Source organism: Acinonyx jubatus, chromosome D1 (assembly GCF_027475565.1).
Source record: "Acinonyx jubatus isolate Ajub_Pintada_27869175 chromosome D1, VMU_Ajub_asm_v1.0, whole genome shotgun sequence".
Classification (NCBI taxonomy): domain Eukaryota; kingdom Metazoa; phylum Chordata; class Mammalia; order Carnivora; family Felidae; genus Acinonyx; species Acinonyx jubatus.
In genome coordinates this window covers 92857867-92882270 of record NC_069390.1, presented here as the reverse complement: position 1 = coordinate 92882270, position 24404 = coordinate 92857867, and the positions used below count along the sequence as shown (strand labels likewise).

At 53.1% G+C, this 24404-nt stretch overlaps 1 protein-coding gene across 14 annotated transcripts in view; it reads left to right on the top strand.

Annotated features, from left to right (window-relative positions):
• The window catches only part of GRAMD1B (GRAM domain containing 1B), a 237700-nt gene that overhangs the window by 200295 nt on the left and 13001 nt on the right, over positions 1-24404 (top strand). For 12 of the 14 annotated variants that reach the window (XM_053203949.1, XM_053203956.1, XM_053203945.1 and 9 more), the window contains 9 exons: positions 896-916; positions 11346-11430; positions 12224-12327; positions 13067-13162; positions 15054-15134; positions 18561-18676; positions 20477-20633; positions 21785-21974; positions 23819-23962. In XM_053203949.1, coding sequence (XP_053059924.1) covers positions 896-916; positions 11346-11430; positions 12224-12327; positions 13067-13162; positions 15054-15134; positions 18561-18676; positions 20477-20633; positions 21785-21974; positions 23819-23962 — 994 coding nt within the window. Of the gene's footprint in view, positions 1-895; positions 917-1603; positions 1749-2115; positions 8114-11345; positions 11431-12223; positions 12328-13066; positions 13163-15053; positions 15135-18560; positions 18677-20476; positions 20634-21784; positions 21975-23818; positions 23963-24404 lie in introns of those variants that run through there. The other 2 variants (XM_053203955.1, XR_008290592.1) reach the window with 2 other exon arrangements.

Below are 24404 nucleotides of genomic sequence, written 5' to 3'. Positions count from 1 at the left end.
CTAAAACCATTGGATCAGCACCTCACGGTTTTGGGGCCCAGGCAGGTATGCGTGCGTGTTCCTGTCCACCTGTCTAGCTTTCAGGTGGGATTAGAGACTGGAGGTAGACAAAGCACAATGTTAGCCATCCCTCTTGCTCTAAAGAACTTTCGGTTGCCATGAAAACGAGTAACCTTTGCCCAGGGCAGGAAATGAACCAGCTCCTGAAGTCTGGAGCTGGGACGGAGTCTTGATTTTGTTGGGAACCGAGTTACAGCAGCACAGAGTGGGGAGGGACAACCAGCAATCATGTGCTTCAACTCTCCTCTCAGCGCAGAACCTCCCCAGGACCCCTTTGCCACCTGGGTCATCAGCCAGCTATTGAGCAGAAGGAGGAATTCACGCCTCTGCTCGCCGAGAGCGTAGTTGGAGGAAGTTTCCAGGCAGCCCCTTTTCTTCCTTTACCCGAAGGTCCCATCTTGCCTTCTACAGAGGGGCTGACTTGGAGCGGAAGGCTGGGTTGGTCTCTCTCTGCACTTTGCTTCTGGTCAGGGCCCATTTGGGGACTGGGTCTCGGATGCCTGCAGCGCACCCCTCACCCCCATCAGAAAACCTCATGATGGGGCTCCGACTCCCTTCCAGCTGAGCTCTGGCTGGTGCTGCCGCTGCCTGCCGCCCCGACCTCGGTGAGGTTTCCAGCATGGACTGCTCCCTGGGCCTCCTTTCTGGAGCTGTCTTGAGAAAGGAGGACCCCTCTCGAGCAGCCACATGGGAAGCATCCGGCTGCATTTGGATTCCTCCTCCCTGCCCGCCCTCTGCTGTCTGTGTAACCTTCCCTCTGGAGCCAGGAATACCCTGGCCATTCCCACCATCTCTTCCCAGACTAATTGTACTTTCTCTTATTTTGTCCTTTCAGAAAAGCCAGAGTTGGTATAACGTAAGTATCCCTGTTTCTCTTCTCGTCCGGGCACGTGGGAAGCGGGTGGTGGATGGAGGTGGTTGGGGAACGCAGAGGTGGTGAGGAGAGGTTTGGCCGCCCCGTGGGCTTGAGCAAGCTCAGGGGCCCCTGACCAGCCCCCTCCCTGAAACACCAGATAGACTGTTTTTCCTGTGCAGGAGGACAGGACTGCTGGTGAGGGAGGATTTGATTCAGAGAGACCTGGGAAGGATGGCCCTCCCCTAGACTCCTGGACGGGGCTCTTCCAGCCCCAGTGGAGGGGCCCAGCTGGAGGAGGCATCCAGAGACCAGACAGAATTCTGGGACTCGGACAGCCCCGGGGCCTGAACTCAGGGGCAAGGTTTCCTTCCTTCAGCCAAGACATTTTGGGGGCAGTGCAGCCAGAAAACTTTCCCCCCTTAAGTAGAGAGGCTGTCCCATCTAGGAGAATTTGACTTCTGCCTCAAGGCACACCTCAGTAGTCCCGAGGGGCATCTTCCTTCTAGAAGACGCCCGCTGCTCCTGGGTCTGTGATGGAGGCGTAGCCTGATGTCGTCCACGGCGGTGGCTCAGCCAGCTGCTGCAGACCCAGAAACTGTTTGTGGGGTAAACAGTCCCTTCCAAGACCCCAACCCCCATCGCATAGACTGGGCTGCAGCAGTTTGAACTTTTTCCCCTGGAGAGCAGCCGGTTGGAGTCTCTCAGCTGGCCCCTGCCACCAAATTGTACTCTGCCCTCTGGAACTGCATAGTGGAGAGCCTGGCCTCAGGTCAGCTGTCTTTCCTGCTCCGAGTCTGCTGTTCCCCACACTCGAGTCTGATTGATCATGCAGGTACCACCTTCCCCAGCATCGGGCCGGGCCTCAGCAGGCTTCAGGGGGCGGGCAGCAAGTGTGGGAGAAGGTGGCTGTGAGTGACAGAACTTGTGGACACGGGGGTGGGGTGGGAGTGGGGAGGCTTGGGTTTCACGTAGGGACTTGGGTCAGGATCGCTTGTGTGTACGTGCGGGCTGTGTTCCCACAGGGCTCAGTGATTCCCCCAGGTCAGGTACCTCTTGCTGCTCCGTGGGGAGCTGTGCCCCTCTAGCCTGGCACAGACAAGGCAGAGGTTGGGGGGCCTCGCTGACTGAGGCGGCCTGTGTCAGGGAAAAGCCAGACTGTCCCCTCTCATTCCCAAGCCCTTCCCTGTGGACCCACCCCGGCGCTGCTTAGAGCTCACCTCCTGGAGGAGAGAGACGCCGCTTCTGTGAGGGAGGAGGGTGGGGGCCGCTTGCCTGCGAGCTGTGCAGGGGCTCCAGCGCCCCTTGCCTGACGAAACCTCCGCCCCAAAAAGTCGCATCCCCGAAAGGAACGGGAAGCAGGTGGCTGCAGACGTGCCAGACCATCGAAACTTCCAAATCTGGACATGCAAGTCCCCGTCTTGGTTGCCGGCCCCCACCCTCGCCTCTTCTCTCTCTGTCCCTCTCGCTCTCATTCTCTTTCAGTCAGGCTTCTCTGTTCCACCTCACTTTTCCTCGCCTTGGCTCTTCCATCTGGCTCCTCCTCCCTCTCCCCTCTGACTCCCATTCTCTGGCCGGCTCTCCCTTCCTGTCTGCCACCGGCAGGTTCCCCACACTCTCCCCTCGGCGCCTCCCCCGGCCCCGCACATCACTGCTGGCGGCTGAGGGAAGGACGGAAGTGGACGCTGCCTCTCGCAGGCCGGCTGGAAAGGCCAGCCACCACGTGAGGCCCAGAACTCAGGCGTTCCGGCGACAGATAAGTGGGAGATGGTAGAGGAGCCGGGCCGCCAGAGCCCTGCTTCCTGACCGATGCCCTGCGGCTGGAGACCCTCGCTGACCGCACGTCTCCCTCTAAAACGGGCCTCCACTCCATCTCGTCTCCCGGGCCTTCCTGGGACTCACAGATGGTCCGTGTCTCCTCCGGCCTCCACCCCTCACCCCGCATGAATCCCAGAAACATTATCTATCGACTCTCCCCTTGGCACGAATCATTAGCTCACAGAGGCCAAGTGCACAGGGGGACTCTTTGCGGAGCAGCATTTAGCGTTCCTCCTGATGACCACTCTCCTGGGCGCGTGCTTCCACTCTGGGGCTTCTTCCAGACCCCACGAGGCCCCTCCGCAAATGTTTTCCTGTGGCTCCCCTTTCCTCTCCCCCCTGATCCAGCATTGCCAGGCAGATGCGGTTCCTTGTCTGCCTTCCTCCCCGGCTTCCTCTGTGGAGGTCTGACACGGGGCAGGGACAGGCCACAGAATGGGATGATGTGTCAGAAGGACAGAGAAGGGCTAGGTGGACGCTGGGAGGACGAGGCAGAGCCGAGCAAAGGCTTGGACGCGGAGAGGTGACGAGGGACCTCCAGCCGGCCCGAGCCAGAGGTGTGGGGAGCTGTATCTAGGTGACCTTTCCACTTTGCCTCCGTGTGTTTTTACATCAGGAGGGAGATCAGCGGCTAGCATAGTGGGTAGAGGCCTGGAAAGGCTGGCTTCAGATAACCTGGGGTGAAAACCCTGCTTTCCTTCTGAGGCCGAGGCTGGTGCCTGGCCCACTTCTGGGTGTCTGTGGGGGAAGCCAGATGCTGCCTGTTCCACACAGCAGGTGTCATCCCCTGCCCCCCCTCCCCCCACCCCATCTCTGCCCGCTCTGATGGTACCAGTGTGCTCATTATCTGTAGCACGGACTTGAGCGTGACCGTTCCCCGAGTCACCGTTGCCCTGCCTCCATCAGGAAGAAGGCACCACCTGGGTGTTTCCCCAGAGCCACCTGGATCGATGCACACGGGTGTGGGGTGCCCTCATACCCCCAGTGCCTGTGTCCTTGCGTGGCTGGACACCCCCCTGCTGTGCGCCACGCATGTGCCTGTGCTCTTGTGTGCAGAGGCCCCACCAGGAAACTTCAGTTCAAACCGCTCCCCTCCTCTGCACTGCCCCCTGATAGTCCATTCCAGAAGACACCTACTGTGTTGCCCCATCCCCCCTGCTTATCTCTACTGACAACTCTCTTTGTAATCTGTCCCCTGACACTCGTGGTGGTGGCTGATGTGCCATCATTGACGGGATGGGCAAAGGCTCTGTAATCCCAGCTCTGGGGACAGTCACAAGTGTCCTGGTCAGATTCAGGAGTGGGGGGGGGGGTGGTCATCGCAGAGCTGCTGACCACCGAGAGAACATCTCAGGTTGTCGGAGTAGCTTGGGTGTGCAGCTCCCCGCCCACTCCCAGCTCCCTCCCTTCCGCATTTTACTATCTAGCCAGGGAAGGCCTGTCAGCATGATGGCAGACCAACCGGGCCTAAAGAGTGGGCCCATGGCAAGAGGTGGCTAGGCCCTGAGACACGTGGAAAGGCTGAGGTGTGAGGGCTTCTGGTCTCTAGCCAGGGATATGACATGAAGGTCAAGAGTGGGATATGAAGGCAGTGCAATCCACAACTGCCCTAAGGCCCTCCCAGGCCTGTTTATATCTACGCTTCTTCCCCTCAACCCTTCCCCCTCTACTTACTTGACCATACCAGCTTTATTCACCAAGGCCCCCAGCCTGGGAGGCACAGCCCCTGGCAGACCTGAACCAGAGGGATGAGCAGAAACAGGGCTTTAGTTTCTGGAGGGAGCCAAGGGCAGAGTTGGGGGTGGAAGGGGTGTAGTCTGCCCCCCAAAAGATGGCACCTGCTGGGTACAGTCGGCTTGCATCTTGGAGGAAGCAGTCACAGCTCTCCTGTCTGGTGCCTCGCGTGGGCACAGGTACCGTCCTCTTCTGCGTCACCCCTTTCGTGGGGGTCAGTCGTCATGACAGCCCAGGGAAGGAGCTTGTCTGAGGTCAGAGGTCAGGAGCCTAGACCCTGGTGGCTGGGAGAGACTCAGTGCCCAAGCTGCCCCATGCCCCTGGTCGGGGATGCTGGCTTTTTGGTGGCGAGGAAAGCGATTGCGCCGATCCTACAGAATGACTGACCAAGGAGGCCTGGCAGGCACGAGATTGAGAGCAAGAGAACAAAGCTCTGTGGGCATGAAACCGGGGACGTTAGGGGGACAGTGTAGCAAATGGAGGGTCTGAGAGACGACCTGCTGACAGCCTCGGCAGCCTGTTCTTTCCAGGTGGGGCCACCTGTCCTTCCTTCAGCTCTGCCCGTCTGTCCGTACCTGTTTACCCATGGTCTCCAAGAGTCTTCCTGACCTCTGCCCCCGACCCCCACCCTTCACCTTCTCTAGAATGGTCCCGTCTCTCCTGATGAGAACCCCTCCCAGTCCTACCCCCTCCTTGACTTTCTGCACGATGCCGTCCTGCCCCCATCTCTCTCCTCTCTGTTCATTGCCTCCCCCTGTCTCCTACATCTGGTTTCTCCCTACCTGCACTTGGCTGAAGGGCCAGGATTTCCTTTGAGGGTCTTAATTGAATTCTTCCCAGGTGAGGCCAGGACTCCTCCAAAATCCATCTGTTTTTTTTCCTGGGCTCCTCCACCCCTTCCCTCCCCGTGTCATACCCAGGGAGGGGGTACCACTTGGTCCCAGCTCCCAGTGTTTGCCATAGAGTTAATGTTTAGCTCGGGGTCATTTCCCTCATCTCAGGCCCAAGCTGCCTGACGTCCTGCCTTGCCCAGCCCAGCCCATTGTCGGGGGTGTAGGAGACAAAGGCTGAGCGCTGAGACTTGTCTCCTAAGAGTTATCTCTCTGGGTGTATCCTGCCTATGCCTCACCCGACCGACCGAGGTCATCCCTTTGTTTGGCCTGCAGCCATAAACAAACGTTTCTGGGCAATTACTGTAAGGATGCAGCTTTCGTGGGTGTAGGTACTGCCTAGATCTTGGGGTCTGGTATGGCCCAGGAGAGAGGCATTCTGGTCACCCTGCAAAATGGAACTACTCAGTTCTCCTGCTACACCGCAGAGGGTAGGGCTGACACACACAGGCCAGAGAGAAGCTCGGGTGTATGGTTTGAAGAGCGTAGACAGGGACTGGGCACCAGGAAGCCATGCACGTATTACTGGGTCTGTGTGGCTGTGCCCACAGAAGATGCGACGTAAACAGGAACAGTTCTAGAAGTGTATGAGGAATGCGATCGTTTGGTAAACAGATTTGGAGCAGCAGACGTCTGGAACGCGTCATGCTCAGTGCTGTAGAAGATAGAGGGCTGTTTGAGGTTTAGACCCCTCCTGGGGAGGACAGCGCTTTGATGAAGCTACCTGCCTACGCTTGTGACAGGTGGAGGCCGTGGGGCTGTGTCCGGTGTGCAGATGCTAAAGACAGGGAGATAGGAGTTTGGGAAAGGAGTCAAGCTCTACTTTCTCTAAAACCTTTTCACCGGGAAACCCTGGGCTCCTCAGAGTCAGAATCTTCGGTTTGGGAGTCAAGCATCTCCATCTTTAATGCATTCCTGTAGTCCTTCTAAAGCATGCTTATATTTGAGTGCCGCTGGCTCTAACCTCGGACACTCCTAGGCCAGAGGGCCCCCCTTCATCACGTGCAGACTTGGGACCCCTGAGGCAGACACAGTGGGCATAGCTGTGGGGCATGGGGGAGGTACCCCATTTGTTTCAGAGGTCTGACTTTTCCTGGGGTCCCAAGTCAAGTCTTCCCAGTCCCAGGGCTATCTCTTCGCTGCCCCCGCTTCTGCCTGGACCCCTTCCTGGCCCCATTGGCTTCAGCTCCCAAGATCCCAAGGACCTTGATAATCCTTGAGCCAAAGTTCTTTGACTATTTTAAATTAAAATAGGTGAGCCATGTCTCCTTTTGACCCCGGGGTCAGATTCCCTGCTCTTAGCATTGCTACTTGGCCCTCAAGGTCTGAGGAGCTGCCTGGGAATCCTTTTGGCCTTCGGTCCCCCTCCTGCCAGTGCTGGAGGCAGGGCAGGGTCCCCGGAGCTGGTGACGTCAGCTTCTCCGGGCGATCTGCCCGACTTCTCCCTCCCGGCATATCTACAGTGCGAAGAGTCCAGCTTCCGACCTCCTGCTGCCCCTGGGCACAGGGTAGTTGGTGGACCGGTGGGTCAGTGAGGGGAGAGTGCGCTCCCAAAGTCCCTGGCTGTTAGAGTCTCCAGTTTCAGATTTCACCACAGCACCAGTGCTCCTGGCACCTCCCCCCCCCTCCCCCACCAGGAGCCCGGCCAGCTACTTTCCATTGCAGGAAACATCTGCTGGGGAGGCCAGGCTAGGCCGGGGGGTTACTGGAGGACGTTGGCCAGTACCGTCACCCAGATCCTGTAACTTGAAGCATGTGGAGGGCTCTGGCCCTGCCCGCCCACCCACCCACCCTGCCTCCCTCCTGCCACGGGCGGGCGACTCTAACAAAGAGGTTGTTTGCTGGGCAGCTAAGCAGAGCACGGTCTGGGAGGAAAGGGGTGTGTGTAGGGGTGGGGGTGAGAGCGGGCCTTGTTGCCACAGCCAGTGGTGGCCGCTCTGCCTGGGAGAGGGCTGTGAGTCATAGGGACCGGCGCCCGCCCAGGGAAGAGATTGCACGGTGAACAGCCCGCCTTATGGGACAGGCCAGACAGAGCTGGGAAGCTGGGAGTTCATTCTCTCCTGGGAGTTTCTGACCAGCTATGAGCTGTGTGTGAGTAACCGGCGGGGTGCACCTGTGCACCTGGCTGTGGGGTCATCCTCTTCCTGTGCAGTCTGTCTGTCCTCCAGGAGCCTGCTTGTTCAGAGCCCTCAGCTGGCCCTGTGCACCTGCCGTGTGTCTGCGTCGTCTGGCCCCTGCCTGCCTCTTGAAGTGGCTGTCCACATTGACTAGAGGAGGGGCTTCCCCACATCCCCTCTGGGTCACCCTCAGCCCAACAACCGGCCACACTGTGGGAGCCAAAGTGGGACAAAGCAAAACCTGGCCATGGGAGACTGGCTGGCCAGCCTGTCCCAGGAACCATGCGGACTACACCCTCCCACTCGTGAGGTTCCGTGCTGAGAGCAGAGCTCTAGGAGGGAAAAGGAGGCCGGGCAGGGTCACGAAGGCTCTCTGCCAAGCCACCAGAGGTTGCCCATCTGTGTCCAGCCCAGACAAGACGGACTGTTTTCATCCTGAGGGAATCAGAGCTCAAGGAGCGGGGCTCCACTGGGAGGCGGAGCCGTGGGGAGCAATGGAATCTCTGACGGAGTCTGGGGTCCTCTGGAGCCTCCTGCTGGAGCAGGACAGCCAGCCTTTGCAGTGGTACCTGAAGAAGTTTCCAGATACGCCTGCTGGTGCAGAGCTCTGCTTTGGGCACGGATCTGAGGAAATCCCAGCCGTGAGTGTGCCTCCCAACCCCTCCGGGCCTGAGTGACATTCCGCTGGGCCTTTGTAATTCGTCACTTGGCCCCAGATCACCCAAGGGCCCTAGATCTTGATAATCCTTGAGCCAAAGTTCTTTGACGATTTTAAATTAAAATAGGTGAGCCATGGCTCACTTTTGCAGAAGAGTGCTTTAAGAGCGGGCTGGGGGGGTGGCGGGGAGCAGAGGGTCAGGTCTCTTGTGTCACAAGGATCTATGGTGGCAGGTCGTCCTACCGTGTATTTACTTAGAGTCTAGGAGGCAAAGGCGGCCGCCATCCACACCGGCAGCCAGCCAGGAAGAAATCGGAGCATTTATATGCAAGACCAAGTTGAGGAGTCCCTACACCCAAGACACTTGTTGTAGAACTGGCCGAGGTCAGAGGTCAATGCGGGATTTGCCCTCCCCCTCCCTACAGCTGCAGCTTTGTTCTGAGGAGAGGGGAGGAGTGGCTCCCTCCCTTTGCCAGAGGTTTGGTGTGGAGATTATGGCCAGACACCGTGCACTGTGCACCTCTGTAAAATGCCCGAGTTCCCAGTGGATGTGAGGGAAATCCGGGTGAGGGAGCACTATGGAAAGCCCATTAGGAATAGGAACACTTCTGGGCTTCAGGTAACTGGATGCCTGATGCCCGCTTTCACCTGCAGGGGGCTCGGGGCCATCCGGTAGGCTGGTCCTCAGGCTGATAACTGGAGTGTGGTAATGAAGACCCGCTTGATCGTTGCATTCATTTAAAAACAATTAATCGTGGTAAGGAACATAAAATGTTCCATCTTAAGTATTTCTCAGTTCAGTAGCATTAAGTACATTCACACTGTGCTGCCACAAATTTCCAGAACTTCTTCCCCTTGAAAAACTGAAACTTTACTACCACACCCCTGGACAAAAAGACCCACTCGTGGGCCTGAAAGGCTAGCGGGGGCCCCAAAGCAGGTGAACATTTCATCCGCAAGAGAGCGTGCTCTGCTGGGGCATCCTGTCGTTTCCTTCTTGGCACCGAGATCCTGAGACAACATGGAGCCGTGACTCCGACCAGGGGCTCTGGTTCAGACCACCTTGGTTCGTGCTCTGGACACGTTGCTTAACCTCTCTGTGCCTCAACTTCCTAGTGTGTAAAATGGGATAATGAAAACAATCTGTGGCCAAATGAAATGATGTATATGAAGGGCTAATAATGACAATGCTTGGTACATGGTAATAACTCATTTTGTATTAGCCTAACTATAGCTCTAGAAGGGGCGCCTGGGTGGCTCAGTCGGTGAAGCATCTGACTCAGTTTTTGGTTCAAGCCCTGCGCCCGGCCCCACACTGACAGCTGGAGCCTGATGGGGATTCTCTCTTTCCCTCTCTCTCTGCCCCTCCCACACTTATGCATGAGCTTGTGCGTTCTCTCTCTCAAAGTAGATGAATACACTGAAAAAAAAAAAAAAGGTCAGACATAATTAGGAACTTACTGATGATCAGGTGGTCAAGCAGGGGTTTTCATTGTGTAGGCTCTGTTCTGCAAGGCCAGGCAGCCAGTTAGATTGGATATCTCAGTATCGGTTTGGAGCTATCATATAGGCCAGAGGAGTGTTATATTGGGAGGTCTTTGCTAGCCACGGGAGAGGTTGGCTTCTAGACACTCACTCCCAATGGCCCTGATACTTGGTTCAAACACACGGCAGGTGTTTTTTGCAGTTTGGGCTTCTGCAGCATAGCATTGCCTGGGGGGAGGGAGGTAGCACAGCATCCACTGGAAATCTCTTCCAGAAATCCTCCCCAAACTGAAGTCCTGTCATTACGTCTCCTTCAACTTCCTGTGATATTCCTCTTCCCTCTGGCACAAAAGCCATTGAGCCACTTAGCTCAGGTAGTCAACTGCAGGCTCTGAATGTGGTCGGGCCACAGCCTGAGTTTGCTCACAGGCCAGCGAGCTTCACAGAAAGTCAAAAACGAACAGTCTAAGGTGCATTTCATTGCAATTCATTGCACCCAGCTGTATGTCAGTGGATTCCCAGGGAAGTGGCTGAGAGCGTGTAAATGGCCAAGATCTATCTGTCGCCATCATCAGGACAATCTGTGTGCACCCGTGCACTCCTGGCATAAGTAGGTCAGTGAACCTCCTGGGTGGAGTACACATGTTTCTCTGTCGCAATGCATGGCTCTTCCTGGGTCGTGCACCTGTCTTCTTGTATCATCCTCGGGTACCTTTTTTTTTTTTAAATTTTTCATTTTAATTTTAAGATTGTAAGTTTGGAAAGATCAGGATTCCTGTCTATTCAACTGGCTGATGGAATTTCCATGGAGAATTTGCTAAGGTAGTTTATGGGTATGAGTCTGCACGGAGGCACCCAAAAAGCTAGGTGGGCACAGGGTCACCTGGTGGCACCAGTGATGGGAGGTGAGCTCAGGACCAGGAATCCAGAAAGCTGCCCCTGACCAGCTGGAGAAACCTTGGGGAGGGGTCTCCTCTCTGGCTTTTGTTTCCTCATCAGTAATGGAAGTGTTGGAGTGCATAGTCTTATAAAGGGTGGGGAGGGAATGAAGGCTGCGTGCCTCTAGTTGCCAGGTGTGCTTTTAAATTCTCTACCTGTGTGCTTACCCTAGTACTAGCTTTACGGGTTTTTTAAAATCCAGTCTTGGTAAAGTGCAGGTCTTCTCCCTGCCCCGTTTTCCTGAGATATAATTGAGATGTCACATTGATATAGTCCTCCATTTTGATTTCTTTTTTTTTCTTGTTGTGAATTTCATACACGGCCAAGTACTTACTGTATTAGTCATGATAACCACTTCTGAGGGATGCACTGAGTACCGTCATATTCTGGGTCCTCCCGGGGGGCTGAGGGAGCCCTTCTGGGCCCCTGTTTCACTGTCAAGGTGGTACTTCCTGCTGGCAGAAGGCAGGACAGCAATAGCTCTCGTGGTGGGTCCCAGGAAGCTCCCTGGACGTGTCCCTCCTTTTCTCTTCTTGGGATGTAATGTGGGCCCTGCTTCGTCTGTTTGACGTTTTTGCGTCGATGGCCACTTTTTCAGTGGCAGATTCTCTCCGCGGTGTTTTTCCATAATACCGAAGCTCCCTTTGCCTAACCTGGCCGCTTACGGTCTGTGGGATAACAGGGCCTCATCTTTGCCTTTTAAACACGCAAGCAGGTGCTTTTCCTGCATCTGCCCCCCCGGCCCCACAGAACCTGGAAGCATCCTGCTAACCTTGGCCATTGTCGTGCAGGTATTAAGCCCAACTTACAAGCAGAGAAATGAAGACTTCAGAAAGCTCTTTAAGCAACTTCCAGACACGGAGCGCCTCATTGTTGGTGAGCTGGGAGACCTGGGGATGGAGGGCAGGGGGCAAGAAGGAAGTCTGGGATCCCAAGGACAGCACTCAGGCTGCTTCTGTCTCGAGGTTGCCCACATAAAAGCCAGCCCAAGCGAGAACATCTGTCCGGGAGCAGGGAGAGAAGATGTCCAGAGCGCCGACCCCGGTGGTTGTGGCTCAGGGCTAAGTACCATGTGTGTGGTGGCCTTGACAGAAAGCCCAACCTGGAAGGAGTCTCTGCCATTCTTAACCTCTGTAGATGGCCCAGCGGTGAAGGGTTGGGGTAACTGTGTAGGGGAGGGGTATTCCTTGACTTAAAAAAAAAATTTTTTTTTTAGTGTTTATTTTGAGAGAGAGAGAGCACGAGCAGGGGAGGGGCAGAGCAAGAGAATCCCAAGAAGGCTCCATGCTGTCAGTGCAGAGCCCCACGCAGGGCTCAGTCTCATAAAGCGTGAGGTCATGACCTGAGCTGAAATCAAGAGTCGGACACTTAACCGACTGAGCCACCCAGGCGCCCCGTGGCCTTTTCTACCTCCGACGTCTTTGCCCCGCCTCTGCCATCTCATCCATTCCTCTGCCTCCAGGCGGAAGCACGGTGATTTTTCAAATCACATGAGACACCAGGGACTCCCTTGGCCACTAGCTCAAGGGTCTCACCCACCTAGTGAGCCTAGTGAGTGGGAGGCAGTTGGGCTCCCCCAGTGCTGGTGGAGGGCGGGCATGCTTAACTTGTAGTGGTTCGCTGAAGATGCGTCCCGTCTCTGAGCTCTCTGCCCCCCATCCTACCACAGATTACTCATGTGCACTCCAAAGAGACATTCTTCTTCAGGGCCGACTCTACCTCTCTGAAAATTGGATCTGCTTCTACAGCAACATCTTCCGCTGGGAAACTCTGGTAAAGACCTGGGGCTTGCCTCCGGGGTTGTCCCCTTGGCTGTGACTGAACAAGCTGCCCCCACCTGCCCCTTTTTGTTGACTTCATGCTCCACCCACACCTTTGCACAATTCCTAAATGTACAGGCCGAGTCTTGTACATTCTACCACGTCTTCCCCTCCCTCCCTCCCTCCCTCCCTCCCTCCCGGGTGTGGAAGAGAGTGTGGGAGCATTTGCTTTCGGCAAATGCAGTTAAGTATTCTGCAAGGCGTAGGATAGTTGAGTAAAAGGAACATTGGCCTCAGAACTGGCTTGTACGTTATCTGCGTTCTCCACCTAGTGAGCTGTGTGCTACTAGGCTGGTCCTTTGCTCTTTCTCTATTTCCTTATCTTAGGAGATAAAGTGGGAAGGGTAAACTGGGTGACTTTTATGGTTGCATCCAGTGCCGGTGTTCTGTGTTTCTGTAAGTGGCAAGTAGCACGGGGCCTCTGCACGTTAATCGGACTGTGTAGACTTGAGAAAGAAGGCTCCCTGCACCAGGAGCTGAGGCACCCCTGGGCTCTAGGCGAGGCTCAGCCACCACGTCGCTGAAGTAGGGGGCTAAACCAGATGATCTCTGAGGAGGTCCCTTCTAGGTTTAGAAATACGTAGACTGACACGTGATCTCCCCTCTCTGAACTGGGGCCGTGCGAATGCTCACTGCCGACTCAGTTAATGTCTCCTCTCCTTATCCACCCTCCCTTCCCTGTGGGGTGCCAGCTGACTGTCCGTTTGAAAGACATCTGCTCCATGACTAAAGAAAAAACAGCTCGCCTCATTCCCAATGCCATCCAAGTTTGCACTGACTCAGAAAAGGTAAGTGGAGTCCGACCTTGGACTTTCTGCTCCCCGCTGCCCCTGTCCCCAAGCCTCGCACTTCTGTCCCTCAGTTGCATGAATATGGAAGCCAGTAGGATGGCAGCGACGGATGGTCAGGTGATGCCGATCATGGGGGTCGCCTCCACTGGGTCAGGGTGTTTGGATTCTGAGCAGGGGTGAAGATGGAACGGCTGAATGTTGCACTTGGAGCCGGAACACTTAAATTTGAGTCCCGTAACCGTAGGTGTGTTCCATTGCCTCTCTCAACCTAAGTTTTTCCATGTATAAAATGGAGCCAGCCATTCCTATAACACTCTTGAAATGACATCACATATTTGGAAACACTAAATCGTGAAGCGTTGTACACATGTAAGACGTTATTCTATATCCGTGTAGAGCTCATCAAAAGGGATGAGAGTCAGGGGCGCTTGGGTGGCTCAGTCGGTTGAGCGTCCCACTTCGGCTCAGGTCACGATCTCACCGTTGGCGAGTTCGAGCCCCGCGTCGGGCTCTGTGCTGACAGCTCGGAGCCTGGAGCCTGCTTCGGATTCTGTGTCTCCCTCTCTGTCTGCCCCTCCCCTGCTCATGCTGTGTCTCTCTCTGTCTCAAAAATAAATATAAACATTAAAAAAAAAAAAAGATTTAAAAAAATAAATAAAAAAGGGATGAGAGTCTGGTAGGAAATGGATTCGGCACATCAGGTTGGGGAAAATGTGGTCGGTAACATTTAGGGCAGAGAAAACACTGTGATCTTTGATCTTTAACCAGAGCCTGAAGACTGATCGCTTCAGGGCTAGGGGTGGACCAGGCTTCTGCTGAACACAGGTCCGCCATGCCCTTGGACTGAGGCAGTTCAGTGGCAACAACCATGAGATTTTGGGGTCAGATGGTGTTTGGTTTGAATTCTGTTTTTTCTCACGAATCAGCTTTGTGATTACAGATGTCACCTGATCCTCACCAGCCTGTTTATTAGGTATTAGCAGTTACGTTTATTTTCCAAGGCTTTTGTGTGATTAAAATGAAGCAGCAGCATTTGGGAAGCGCCTGGATCATGTTCAGTACCATCTGGTTTCCCATCATTTCCCTCCCGCACGTTATACAGGGTCCCCACTAATGTGTAAGCACAAAGAGCAGGAGTCCCTCCCTGTCCTGATTGCTGTTGTATCCCAAATGTGTAAAATTGTACCCAGCACGTACCACATTCAGTTATTTGTTGACTTAATATTGAAAGGGTGAGTGGGTTAGTGGGTTTGTCTTCTCAAGGGCCAGTTCACAGCTCACCACTTAATAACCCAGTTCTAGCCGGTAGTTGAAAGAAGCTTCTTTGGAGGTGGAAAGAAAAAGAAGCTTTTATGGAGGTGAAAACCTCCACCCAGAGAGAGAAGCACTTAGCATTTAGCATTGAACATGGGTGAATGAAGGACTTGGTGACAGTGAGGACTTAGGGGGTCCCAGGTACACAGACCCCGAGGATTCATCCCCATCGCGAGAGTGCCCTGGTGTCCTGGTCACAGATAACTGTAGCATTTGGGGATGAATTCAGCAGCTTCTTTGTTTATTTTTGTTTTATTTTAATTAATTAATTTTAATGTTTGTTTTTGAGAGAGACAGATAGAGTGTGAATGGGGGAGGGGCAGAGAGAGAGAGAGGGAGACACAGAATCTGAAACACCCTCCAGCTTTGAGCTGTCAGCACAGAGCCTGACGCGGGGCTTGAACTCAGCAACCATCAGATCGTGACCTGAGCTGAACGGTCGGACACTTAACCAACTAAGCCACCCAGGTGCCCCAGCAGCTTCTTTTTTTTTAAAGGATGAAGCACCCTGTCTCCTCCATTCGTTATATCGTGAGTCTTACCAGATATTTCTTGCTGTTTTCCCCAAATCTAGCACTTTTTCACTTCATTTGGAGCCCGGGATAGGACGTACATGATGATGTTCCGGCTCTGGCAGAATGCACTCCTCGAAAAGGTAAGTGCCGCCCAGCTCCTTCCTTCAGCCTCAGCATGCATGCACATCCGTCTGGAATGCTCTTTCCCCCGAGGTGGGGGCCCCACGGAGAGATTGCTCTTACTGGGACATTGGCTTGCTCCAAAGCCGCCCACGTGGTTCGGGAAAGCCCCCCAGACTCGGGGTGAGTTACGTCTTCTCCCACACGTGGTGCCGTGTGAGCAGCCTCGTCGCTGTCTGCACCGAGGCCTTCCTGGACCTCAGACACTTCAGTCCCACTGTTGTAAAATGTGCCAGCATTTGTTTTAGTCAGGAATGGTGAGACACACAGAGGTGGAGGTGACTGTTAGGAAAGGATCAGTTTTCAGGCTCTGCCTAGAGGCAGAGGTGCATCCCACCATGCAGAAACACACGGGGAAGTGCCAGCCGGCGTCAGCCAGAAGGCAGAGAGAGCAAGGGGGAAAGCATGCCAGAGCTTTTATTGTGATTTTTTTTTTGCAGGAAGCAATAGGTGAGGCAGGGTAAGCAGGCGGACAGGTTGAGGATCAGCTACTTTGAATAATTCCATCTGGCTTCAGGGCACAGAGACTGTCTCTGGGTGCCTGGTACCTGTCCCTGGGGTACGTAAAGCTGCATACTAGGGACCTGGACTGTAAGAGCTGGAAAAGAAGGTGGTATCCACCTCGGATTGGTCAGTCGCGTGTGAAAGATGCACTTCAGGCACGTGATTTTCTATTTCCAGGAATTACCTAACCCCAGGAGGGGCAGTCCCTCCCCAGTGAGCAAGGCCTCAGATCCCGGAGCATCAAAAATACAGAAAATATGGGGCGTCTGGGTGGCTCAGTGGGTTAAGCGGCCGACTTCGGCTCAGGTCATGATCTCGCGGTCCGTGAGTTCGAGCCCTGCGTCGGGCTCTGTGCTGACAGCTTGGAGCCTGGAGCCTGTTTCCGATTCTGTGTCTCCCTCTCTCTCTGACCCTCCCCCATTCATGCTCTCTCTCTGTCTCAAAAATAAATAAACATTAAAAAAATAAATAAATAAAATAAATAAGTAAATAAATAAACGTTAAAAAAAATACAGAAAATAGGGAAATAGAGTTAATACAGCCACAAGTTTGACTGCTTGAGTGTCTGAAGGACACTGAGGGGACACAGATAAATGTGATATCATGGCCACATTCCTTAGAAAACTCACACTCAGGTGTCAGGGTGGAGGGTGTGTTGATAAATAGCCCCCAAGCCAGGGAAAGAGACATAGGAAGAAGTTACATGGTTATAATTAGTTATTATATATATGACATGTATGTTATCTACCCTGATTCTATCCTGAACAATCTGAAGTAAACTGGGTAGATTTATTATTTAGAATTTCATGGGGCGCTTGGGTGGCTCAGTCAGTTAAGTGTCCGACTTCAACTCAGGTCACGATCTTGCGATCCATGAGTTCGAGCCCTGTGTCAGGTTCTGGGCTGATGGCTCAGAGCCTGGAGCCTGCTTCAGATTCTGTGTCTCCCTCTCTCTCTGCCCCTCCCCCGTTCATGCTCTGTCTCTCTCTGTCTCAAAAATAAAATAAATGTTAAAAAAAAAATTTAGCATTTCTTCTAACCTGATTCAGATTCTGTGTCTCCCTCTCTCTCTGTCCCTCCCCCGTTCATGCTCTGTCTCTCTCTGTCGCAAAAATAAAATAAACATTAAAAAAAAAACAAATTAGAATTTCTTCTAACCTGAAGATCTACAGCTCTGGCATAAATCTAGGTAACTTATTTGAGCTGAGATCTTCTGCCTTAAGTAGCTATCAACAATAGTAACATGATAATGTGTTTTAACGTCCACTGGCCTGTTTGGATCTTCAGTTCACAACCACTGTCATTGCTGGATAAGACAGAGGGACGTCCATACGGTTCACAGGAACTCTCACAAAATAGATGTGTGCCGATTGTCGTTGACCTGGTTGTGGTCAATCAAGCCAAGCCAAATGGAATGGTCAGGGAAGGGTGTATGGAGAAGGGGAGAACATAGAATGGCAAAGGCGTCCCAGGTGGGATGAATGCTATACATAAGGGCCAAAGATAGGAGGCAGGAGGTCCAGATAAAGGAAAAGGAGATGTCTCCCTCTGGCTCTGTGAGGGCCAGCACCCGCCAGCTCAGGGAGAGCCCTGACTATGCCATTCTAGGCATTTCTCCTTAGGTGGAAACCCAGAACCCTGGCTCATGGCAATCTGCCAGCACCTGCTGCTTTTTTTTTTTTTTTTCCCTTAATTTTTAATTTTATTTGGGGGGGGAGTGGCAGAGAAAGGGGGAGAGAGAATTTCAAGTGGGCTCTGTGCTGATAGCACAGCGCCCGATGTGGGACTTGATCCCATGACCCTGGGATCATGACCTGAGCCAAAATCAAGAGTCAGACGCTCAACCGACAGAACCACCCAGGCGCCCCAGCACCTGCTTCTTAAACCATAACCTTGAAAGGATGGACTCAGAGAATTCTCAGATTCTTCATCGCATCTATTGATGGGAAACATTCTTTATGTTTCACTTAAAAATCTATCTTGGTATTTTGACTGCTTCTCTTTGTCTTAATTCTCTTGCTTTTTCACATACTTCCCTTACCACCTGCTCCCCCTCCTTCCAGTTTAAGACTCATTCATGGTCTATCCAGTCTTAGTTCTTCCACATTCTGTTGCCTCTTTCCCAAAAATCTGAACCCCATGCAAGCTCACTTTTCTGAGGACAGTACTTTTGAGGAGGACCTGTAGACACCCAGTGAAATAAGAAACTAGAACTAATACATAGAACTGTAGGCAAACTGATTCTGTGTGACAATAAAGAAGGAAGTGTTCAGGTAGCCAAGAGAGGGTTGGATGTGATGACCTTTGAGGTCCCTTGAGCTATGAGAATATAGGCTTCTTTCCAACCACAAGAACTGTCCAACTATGGAATGGGTCTCTGAGGTCACACCTCATTCTTGAACATGAGGCAGTAGGGCCTACGTGGCCAGCATTAGTATAAAGAGATATCTGAGGTGTTGGGTAGACTGGCTCAAGGGACCGAGTCCGAATCAGACGCTCTGTGATCACCTTGGCCCCAGAGTAACACTGGCTTATGATGCCTAATGCTCGACCTCATCCATAGGAGCAAAAGATGGATAGTTACCGTCCTTAAGGGGCCAGTTGATTCCATTATGCAAACCTGAGTTGTGGGGACAGGTCAAGTTCCTGGCTCTACTGAAGCCATATTTTTGGCAGAAGATAGGTATCTGACGATGGGCTTGGAAAAGGGAAGAAGAGGTGGAGGAAGCTGTCACAGAGGCGTTACCCTCCTCTTTGTCCAGCAAAGGAGCATGGAGGCCAGCTTCTCCTTTCCTCAAGGGAGTCCAGCTCAACTCAGTGCCTCCATGTAGAGTGGGGTCCTGAGGAAGGAAGGGTCACAGTCACTCTGTTGTCTCCTGCAGCCCCTGTGTCCCAAGGAGCTCTGGCACTTTGTTCACCAGTGCTATGGGAATGAATTGGGCCTTACCAGTGACGACGAGGACTACGTGCCCCCCGATGACGACTTCAACACTATGGGGTGAGAAGGCAGAGGGCAGCTTCTCCAAGAGGGACTGGGATGGTGGGGACAGCCTTCCCGGGGAGTGATGTCTAAGTGAGGCCCTGATGGAAGTGAGGGGGTCAACCATGAGCTTACCTGTGGGAGACTTTCCCAGGCAGAGAGAAAAGCAAGCGGATGGGTGGAATGGACAAAGCACAAGCGGGAAGAGGTGAGGCCAAGGGCCAGATTCTAAAGGCCTTTTGGCCAACTTGATGATTGGCTCTCACTCAGAGTGGGACAGGAAGCCCTGGGAAGGCTTTGAGTAGGTAATTGATAACTGACTTAACATTTTAATAGGATCACTCTGGCTCCTGGGTTGAAAATAGATCAGGGAGGAGCAAGAGCAGACAGGCTAAGAGGGTTGAATAATTTAGATCATTTAGATGAGAGGTGAAGGTGGTTTGGACCAGGAGGGTAGCAGTAAAAATGGCAGCAAGTGGTTAGTTTCTGAATATATTTTTGAAAGTAGAACCGGATACATTTTGAAGGATTTGCTGACAGATTGGAAAGGAACCAAAAATGGCTTTAAGGTTTTCTTGGATTTACCAACTGGAAGACTAGAGAAGTTCCAAACCGAGATGGACAATACTATAGACCAGATTTGGGGGAGAAGATCAGGCAGGTTGGGTCTCAGAGGACTGTTAGCCAGGTGGAGATGTCACATAGACATTTGTGTTTGTGAGCGTGGAGTTCACGAGGGAAGTCTGGGCGAGGGACATAAATTAGGGAATTATGAGTGGATAGCCATGAGATTGGCTGAAGCCACCGAGTGGCTGAATGAACATAAGAAAAGAAGTTCAGGGACTCAGCTTGGGGACACTCAACAAGAAGGAGAAGCAACAAAAGAAATCCTAGAAGAACAGCCAGCCAGGCAGGAGGAAGACTGGGAGACCTGGCATCCTAGAGGCCAAGGGAAGGAGGCTTTAGGGAGAAGGAAGCATCGTTGTATCTCATGCTGTCGATGGATTGAGAAAGATGGGAATGTGGGTAGGTGGGGGCCCAGTGGTGGTGTGTGAGGCACAGAGCAGTAGAAGGCCAGAAAAGAGCACCGAATGTGTCGAAGGTAGACCTGGGCTCAGGTAGGATTTCCGACATTTAGTGGTAGTTATCACTTAATCTCTGTGAACATCTGTCTATCTGATTATCTTTAGGAGGCACATAATAGATTACTCAAGAGCTGTCATGCATCCAGATGGGGCGATAGGTAAAGTTTAAGATGTTGGTGACGGTGATGATTGCTCCCTTGGGAAAGGCTACAGTGTCGTCCCTGAAGTGTCCCTACAAGGACACCCACCTCTACCTCAAGGAGGGTTTCCCTTCAGGCGTCCAAGGCAAAGAAGTTCACTAGTTAGGATACAGAATCTGGACATTATCAACAAAAGGCCCTCGTGTCCGGGGTCTCATCCTCATCACCGTGTGGGAAATAAAATGTGTGTTCAGAGACCGGTTATTTCATTCAAAGGGTCAGGTTGGGATGGGATGGGATGCCAGTGGGCGAAAGATAGTTTAAGACACATAATAGTCGTATTTAGGACTGGTTAAGTCTAAGAAAAGGTGACTTTGGAGCCAGACATTGTACATGGGGCTGGGGGTGCAGGGTGGGGAGAAGGCGCCAGGAGAACAGTGTAGCAGGGGGGTGGTGTTTTGAGGAAGATCATTCACAAAGCAAAGAAGCAAGAAAGCCGATAGTTTGGGATGGGGTGGACAGATCTGGGGCTCTTAGAATAGTTGGTGGTCTTGGCAACAAGGTTAACAGGAATGTATCGTGTCCTCTCTCAGCTACTGTGAGGAGATCCCCGTGGAAGAGAATGAAGTGAATGACAGCTCGTCGAAAAGCAGCATCGAGACCAAGCCAGATGCCAGTCCTCAGCTACCCAAGAAATCCATCACCAACAGCACGCTGACATCCACAGGGAGCAGCGAAGCCCCCGTGTCGGTATGGGCAGTAAGACCTTTCTTCCTCCCGCAATCCAGTGGCCAGTGTTTCCCAGCTGAGCTAACTTCACAGGACCCCAGCCTGGGGAGTGGGCAGAAGGGAGGTTGGTTACCCTGTGGTCAGTTTATTCACGGAGGCATCCTAGAGCCGGTGGGCTCTCTGTTCTAACAGCATAGTCCCAGGATCCAGAGCCGGGTTCTCGGTGCCTTGAATATAAGATTTTGTTTGCTTTCTGAGTGGATAAAAACCATTCCAAGTTCACTGATGTGGGCTTCACTCCCGGTGGAGTGTTCCAGATCAGCCCCTCTGTGGAGAATTATCCCAGGTTGTGTGTGTGTGTGTGTGTGTGTGTGTGTGTGTGTGTGTGTGTGTGTTTACTGCCTTGATCTGAGGTCAAAATCATGTATGAATCTGGGACTATATACCTCTTTCCTGTTCATTCAATAATTAGTTTTTGAGTTCCTAGTGTATATACACTCCGATTTAATTTTCCCACTGTAGCTAGACTTTGTGAAAGAGAGAAAAATGTGTTCAGAAGAAAGACCTTTATTCTCTGAGACTTGGTTACAGAGGGGATGGAAACCTGATGAAGGAAGTGTCAGGTGGCTGGCAGGTAGAAGAATGGGTGGGGTTTCTTGGAAAGGATTCCCCGAGAGGGGGGCCTCCTGTTCCACTGGCGTAGGGGTCAGGCAGACCACCTGGCCTTGGAATGAAAACGTTACTCGTTTGGTGCCGAATCTCCATTTTCTGTCTCTGAGGTTATCTCAAAAACGGAAAGACCTGTATCTCTTCCCTTCCAAGGCTAAGGGGAGAATAAATTTAAAAACGCCGATGAAGCTTTTGAGCTTCTGAGCAGACGGGTCATAGCCAGAGGCAGGCTGACGTGTTGTCGCCTGGCCTGAAGGCACTAACTCTGCTCACTGCTGGGGCTTGGTGTGCTCTTCCATGGTGAGCGAGACAAGGGCAGAACCTTCTTCTGTGTTCTCCCATCTTCCACGGTGGAGCTGGGGAAAACCCCTGGAGTGTGACTCCAGCCCAGCTCCTGAGCAGCTGTGTTGTGAACGTGAGCGCTCCCCAGGCTGGGGAGATCTCCCTTTGGAGACCCCCCAGCAGGTTGCCCCTGTCGGGTGACGGCTTCGTCCCCACTCTAGTTTGATGGCTTGCCCCTGGAGGAGGAGGTGCTGGATGGCGATGGGTCCCTGGAGAAGGAGCTTGCCATTGACAACATCATCGGGGAGAAGATGGAGATCATCGCACCCGTGACCTCCCCTTCGCTGGACTTCAATGACAACGAGGACATCCCCACCGAGCTCAGTGACTCTTCCGACACCCATGATGAAGGTGGGCATTGGAAAATGGGTGTGCAGCGTGGCCCTTCCTCTCTCCATTTTGAAGGCTAATGGGATGTCATGTAGGAAGGCTGGAGTCCGTGTCTGGGCTTCCAGTGGAAGGGCGGGTGGGTAACAGAGCCTTTTTTTTTTTTTTTTTTTTTTTTTTTAAATTTCATTTGTTATTAACATACATTTTTCAGGGTAGTCACTGCAGGATCCATGTTATGCCATATTTGTCTTTCTTCACTCGATGGATAATGCTTTGTCGTGCCATCCCGTCTTGTCACTAAGTGTACCCCCCGTTGCCTTGTTCGTTGCCCACAGAGATGCGATGCAGGGCAGTGTATATGCCACAGCAAAGTGCCAGTCAGCTGCTTCCTGGAAATAATCAGATTTTTTTTTTTAATGTTTGTTTATTTTTGAGCGAGACAGAACATGAGCGGGGGAGGGCAGAGAGAAAGGGAGACACAGAATCCGAAGCAGGCTCCAGGCTCCGAGCTGTCGGCATAGCCCCTGATGCGGTGCTCCACCTCGAACTCACAAACCATGAGATCGTGACCTGAGCTGAAGTCGGACGCTTAACCGACTGAGCCGCCCAGGTGCCCCTGGAAATAATCAGATTTTATTAGAACCTTGCTTTAGTGACTCCAGCATTGGGCTTTCAGACCAGGCTACAAGGAAAGGTATTGCTGGGTCACTCGGACTCCAGAGTCTGCCTTTCTCTCCAGTACTTCTAGGTAGTATTTCGTACCTCATTCCTGCACAGGGTTAGCTTCTAGGACCTAGCTTGGGAATGTTTTGCTTCTGACATTCCAGGGCTAGGAGCCAAATTGTCAGTCTTCATGAAATTGGCTGATCCACTGAACTGGTGGTAGGCTTGACTAGTAAGTGTATGTGGACGGTGCTCATTTGAACATCTGTGGACAGTCCCTCCTGTGGTCACCCCGAGTGTCTTTCTCCCTCCTGCCTGGTTTCCCTACTCCATCTAGGATGCAGGGCCAGTGCAAATGACTGCACGGGTTGGGTACTGCATAGCAGCAAGGGCGCCAGTCACGTAAACTCAGACATGACCACTCCCATAGTGCTTGTCTTGTGCAGTCATGGGCCCTGTGTGACGCTTCTGAGCCACAGGGGTGCCAGCAATGGCATCATCGTGCCTGAGATCACATACCAGCCTCTGTAGGTGCGGCAGTTAGGGGCTGTGGGGTGCCGAGGGCTTGGGAGGAGCGCTGGGGCTTTAGCAGCACGCCTGTACCCTCAGGAACATTCTCCCGGAGCAAATAGAGACCGGAGAAAGGTGGAGGGTGTGGAAATCCTGGGGGAAACATCGCAGTGCCTTATGGAAGCGGAGCAGGGCTTGTATGGTTAAGAGATCACGGCCCTGCAGACCAGCCCAGCCTTAGAAGCTTCTATATAAACAGGCTATTCCAGATGAATCCATGTCCCTTTAACGCACTTGTGCCATGGTTACAATGCCTTTTGTCGTCTCTCGTGGTTAACTTACAGGCTCTGGATAACTGGTAACTTTGAGGTTATCAGTTCAGCTCAGGAAGTGAGATCTGAGTTTTAGTCTAAGATCACCTTGATTAGGAAAGAAGCCTTGAAAACAGAAGAGCCGATAGCACATTTCCATACTCTTTGTCAAGCGAGGCCGAATAGAACGCCAGTTAGAGTAAGTTTGTGCACGCGGGCGAAGGAGGAGACAGGGCAGAGGTGAGGTCATTAACCACTACCCACCCCGGCCGCCCTTGACCCTTGGTAAGGCCGCATAAGCCACAGAGACGTAACTGCTCTGGGGGCGTCCCTGGGGCCGTCCGCCCCTCTGCCTTCACTCTCTGTGGCTCTTCGGTGCAGGGGAGGTCCAGGCCTTCTACGAGGACCTGAGTGGCCGGCAGTACGTGAATGAAGTCTTCAACTTCAGTGTGGACAAGCTCTATGACCTGCTGTTCACCGACTCGCCCTTCCAGCGGGACTTCATGGAGCAACGGCGTTTCTCTGGTCAGTCCTTCCGGGGCCGGTGCCTCCCGTCCCTTCCCTCTTGGCCACACTTCTTCCTTTTCTCCCCAAGCTCCCTCCTGTTCCAGGCCACCCAATGGCCCGGGGCACGCCCTTTCCGGCTCCCCCAGGGCCCTGCTGGTTGCTCCTCCCCCCCCCCCCCCCCCCCAGCACTCAGTGCCAGGCCCCGGAGGCTCACCAGCGGGCAAGAGCTCCCGGAGGTCACCATCTAACAAAGAGTAGCCGCGACCCTTTCCCAGTAGGCACCCATGGTGTGCCAGGCACATGACGTTATCTCGTGCGACCCTTGGATCTGCCACGTGTGCGAGCACTGCGATCCCCAGGGTACCGAGGAGGAAACCAGAATTCAGACTGTTCTTGCTTGCCCGGGGCCACGCAGCCAAGTAGAGCCCGAGCCAGGATTCAAACCTAGGACTCTCTGCGT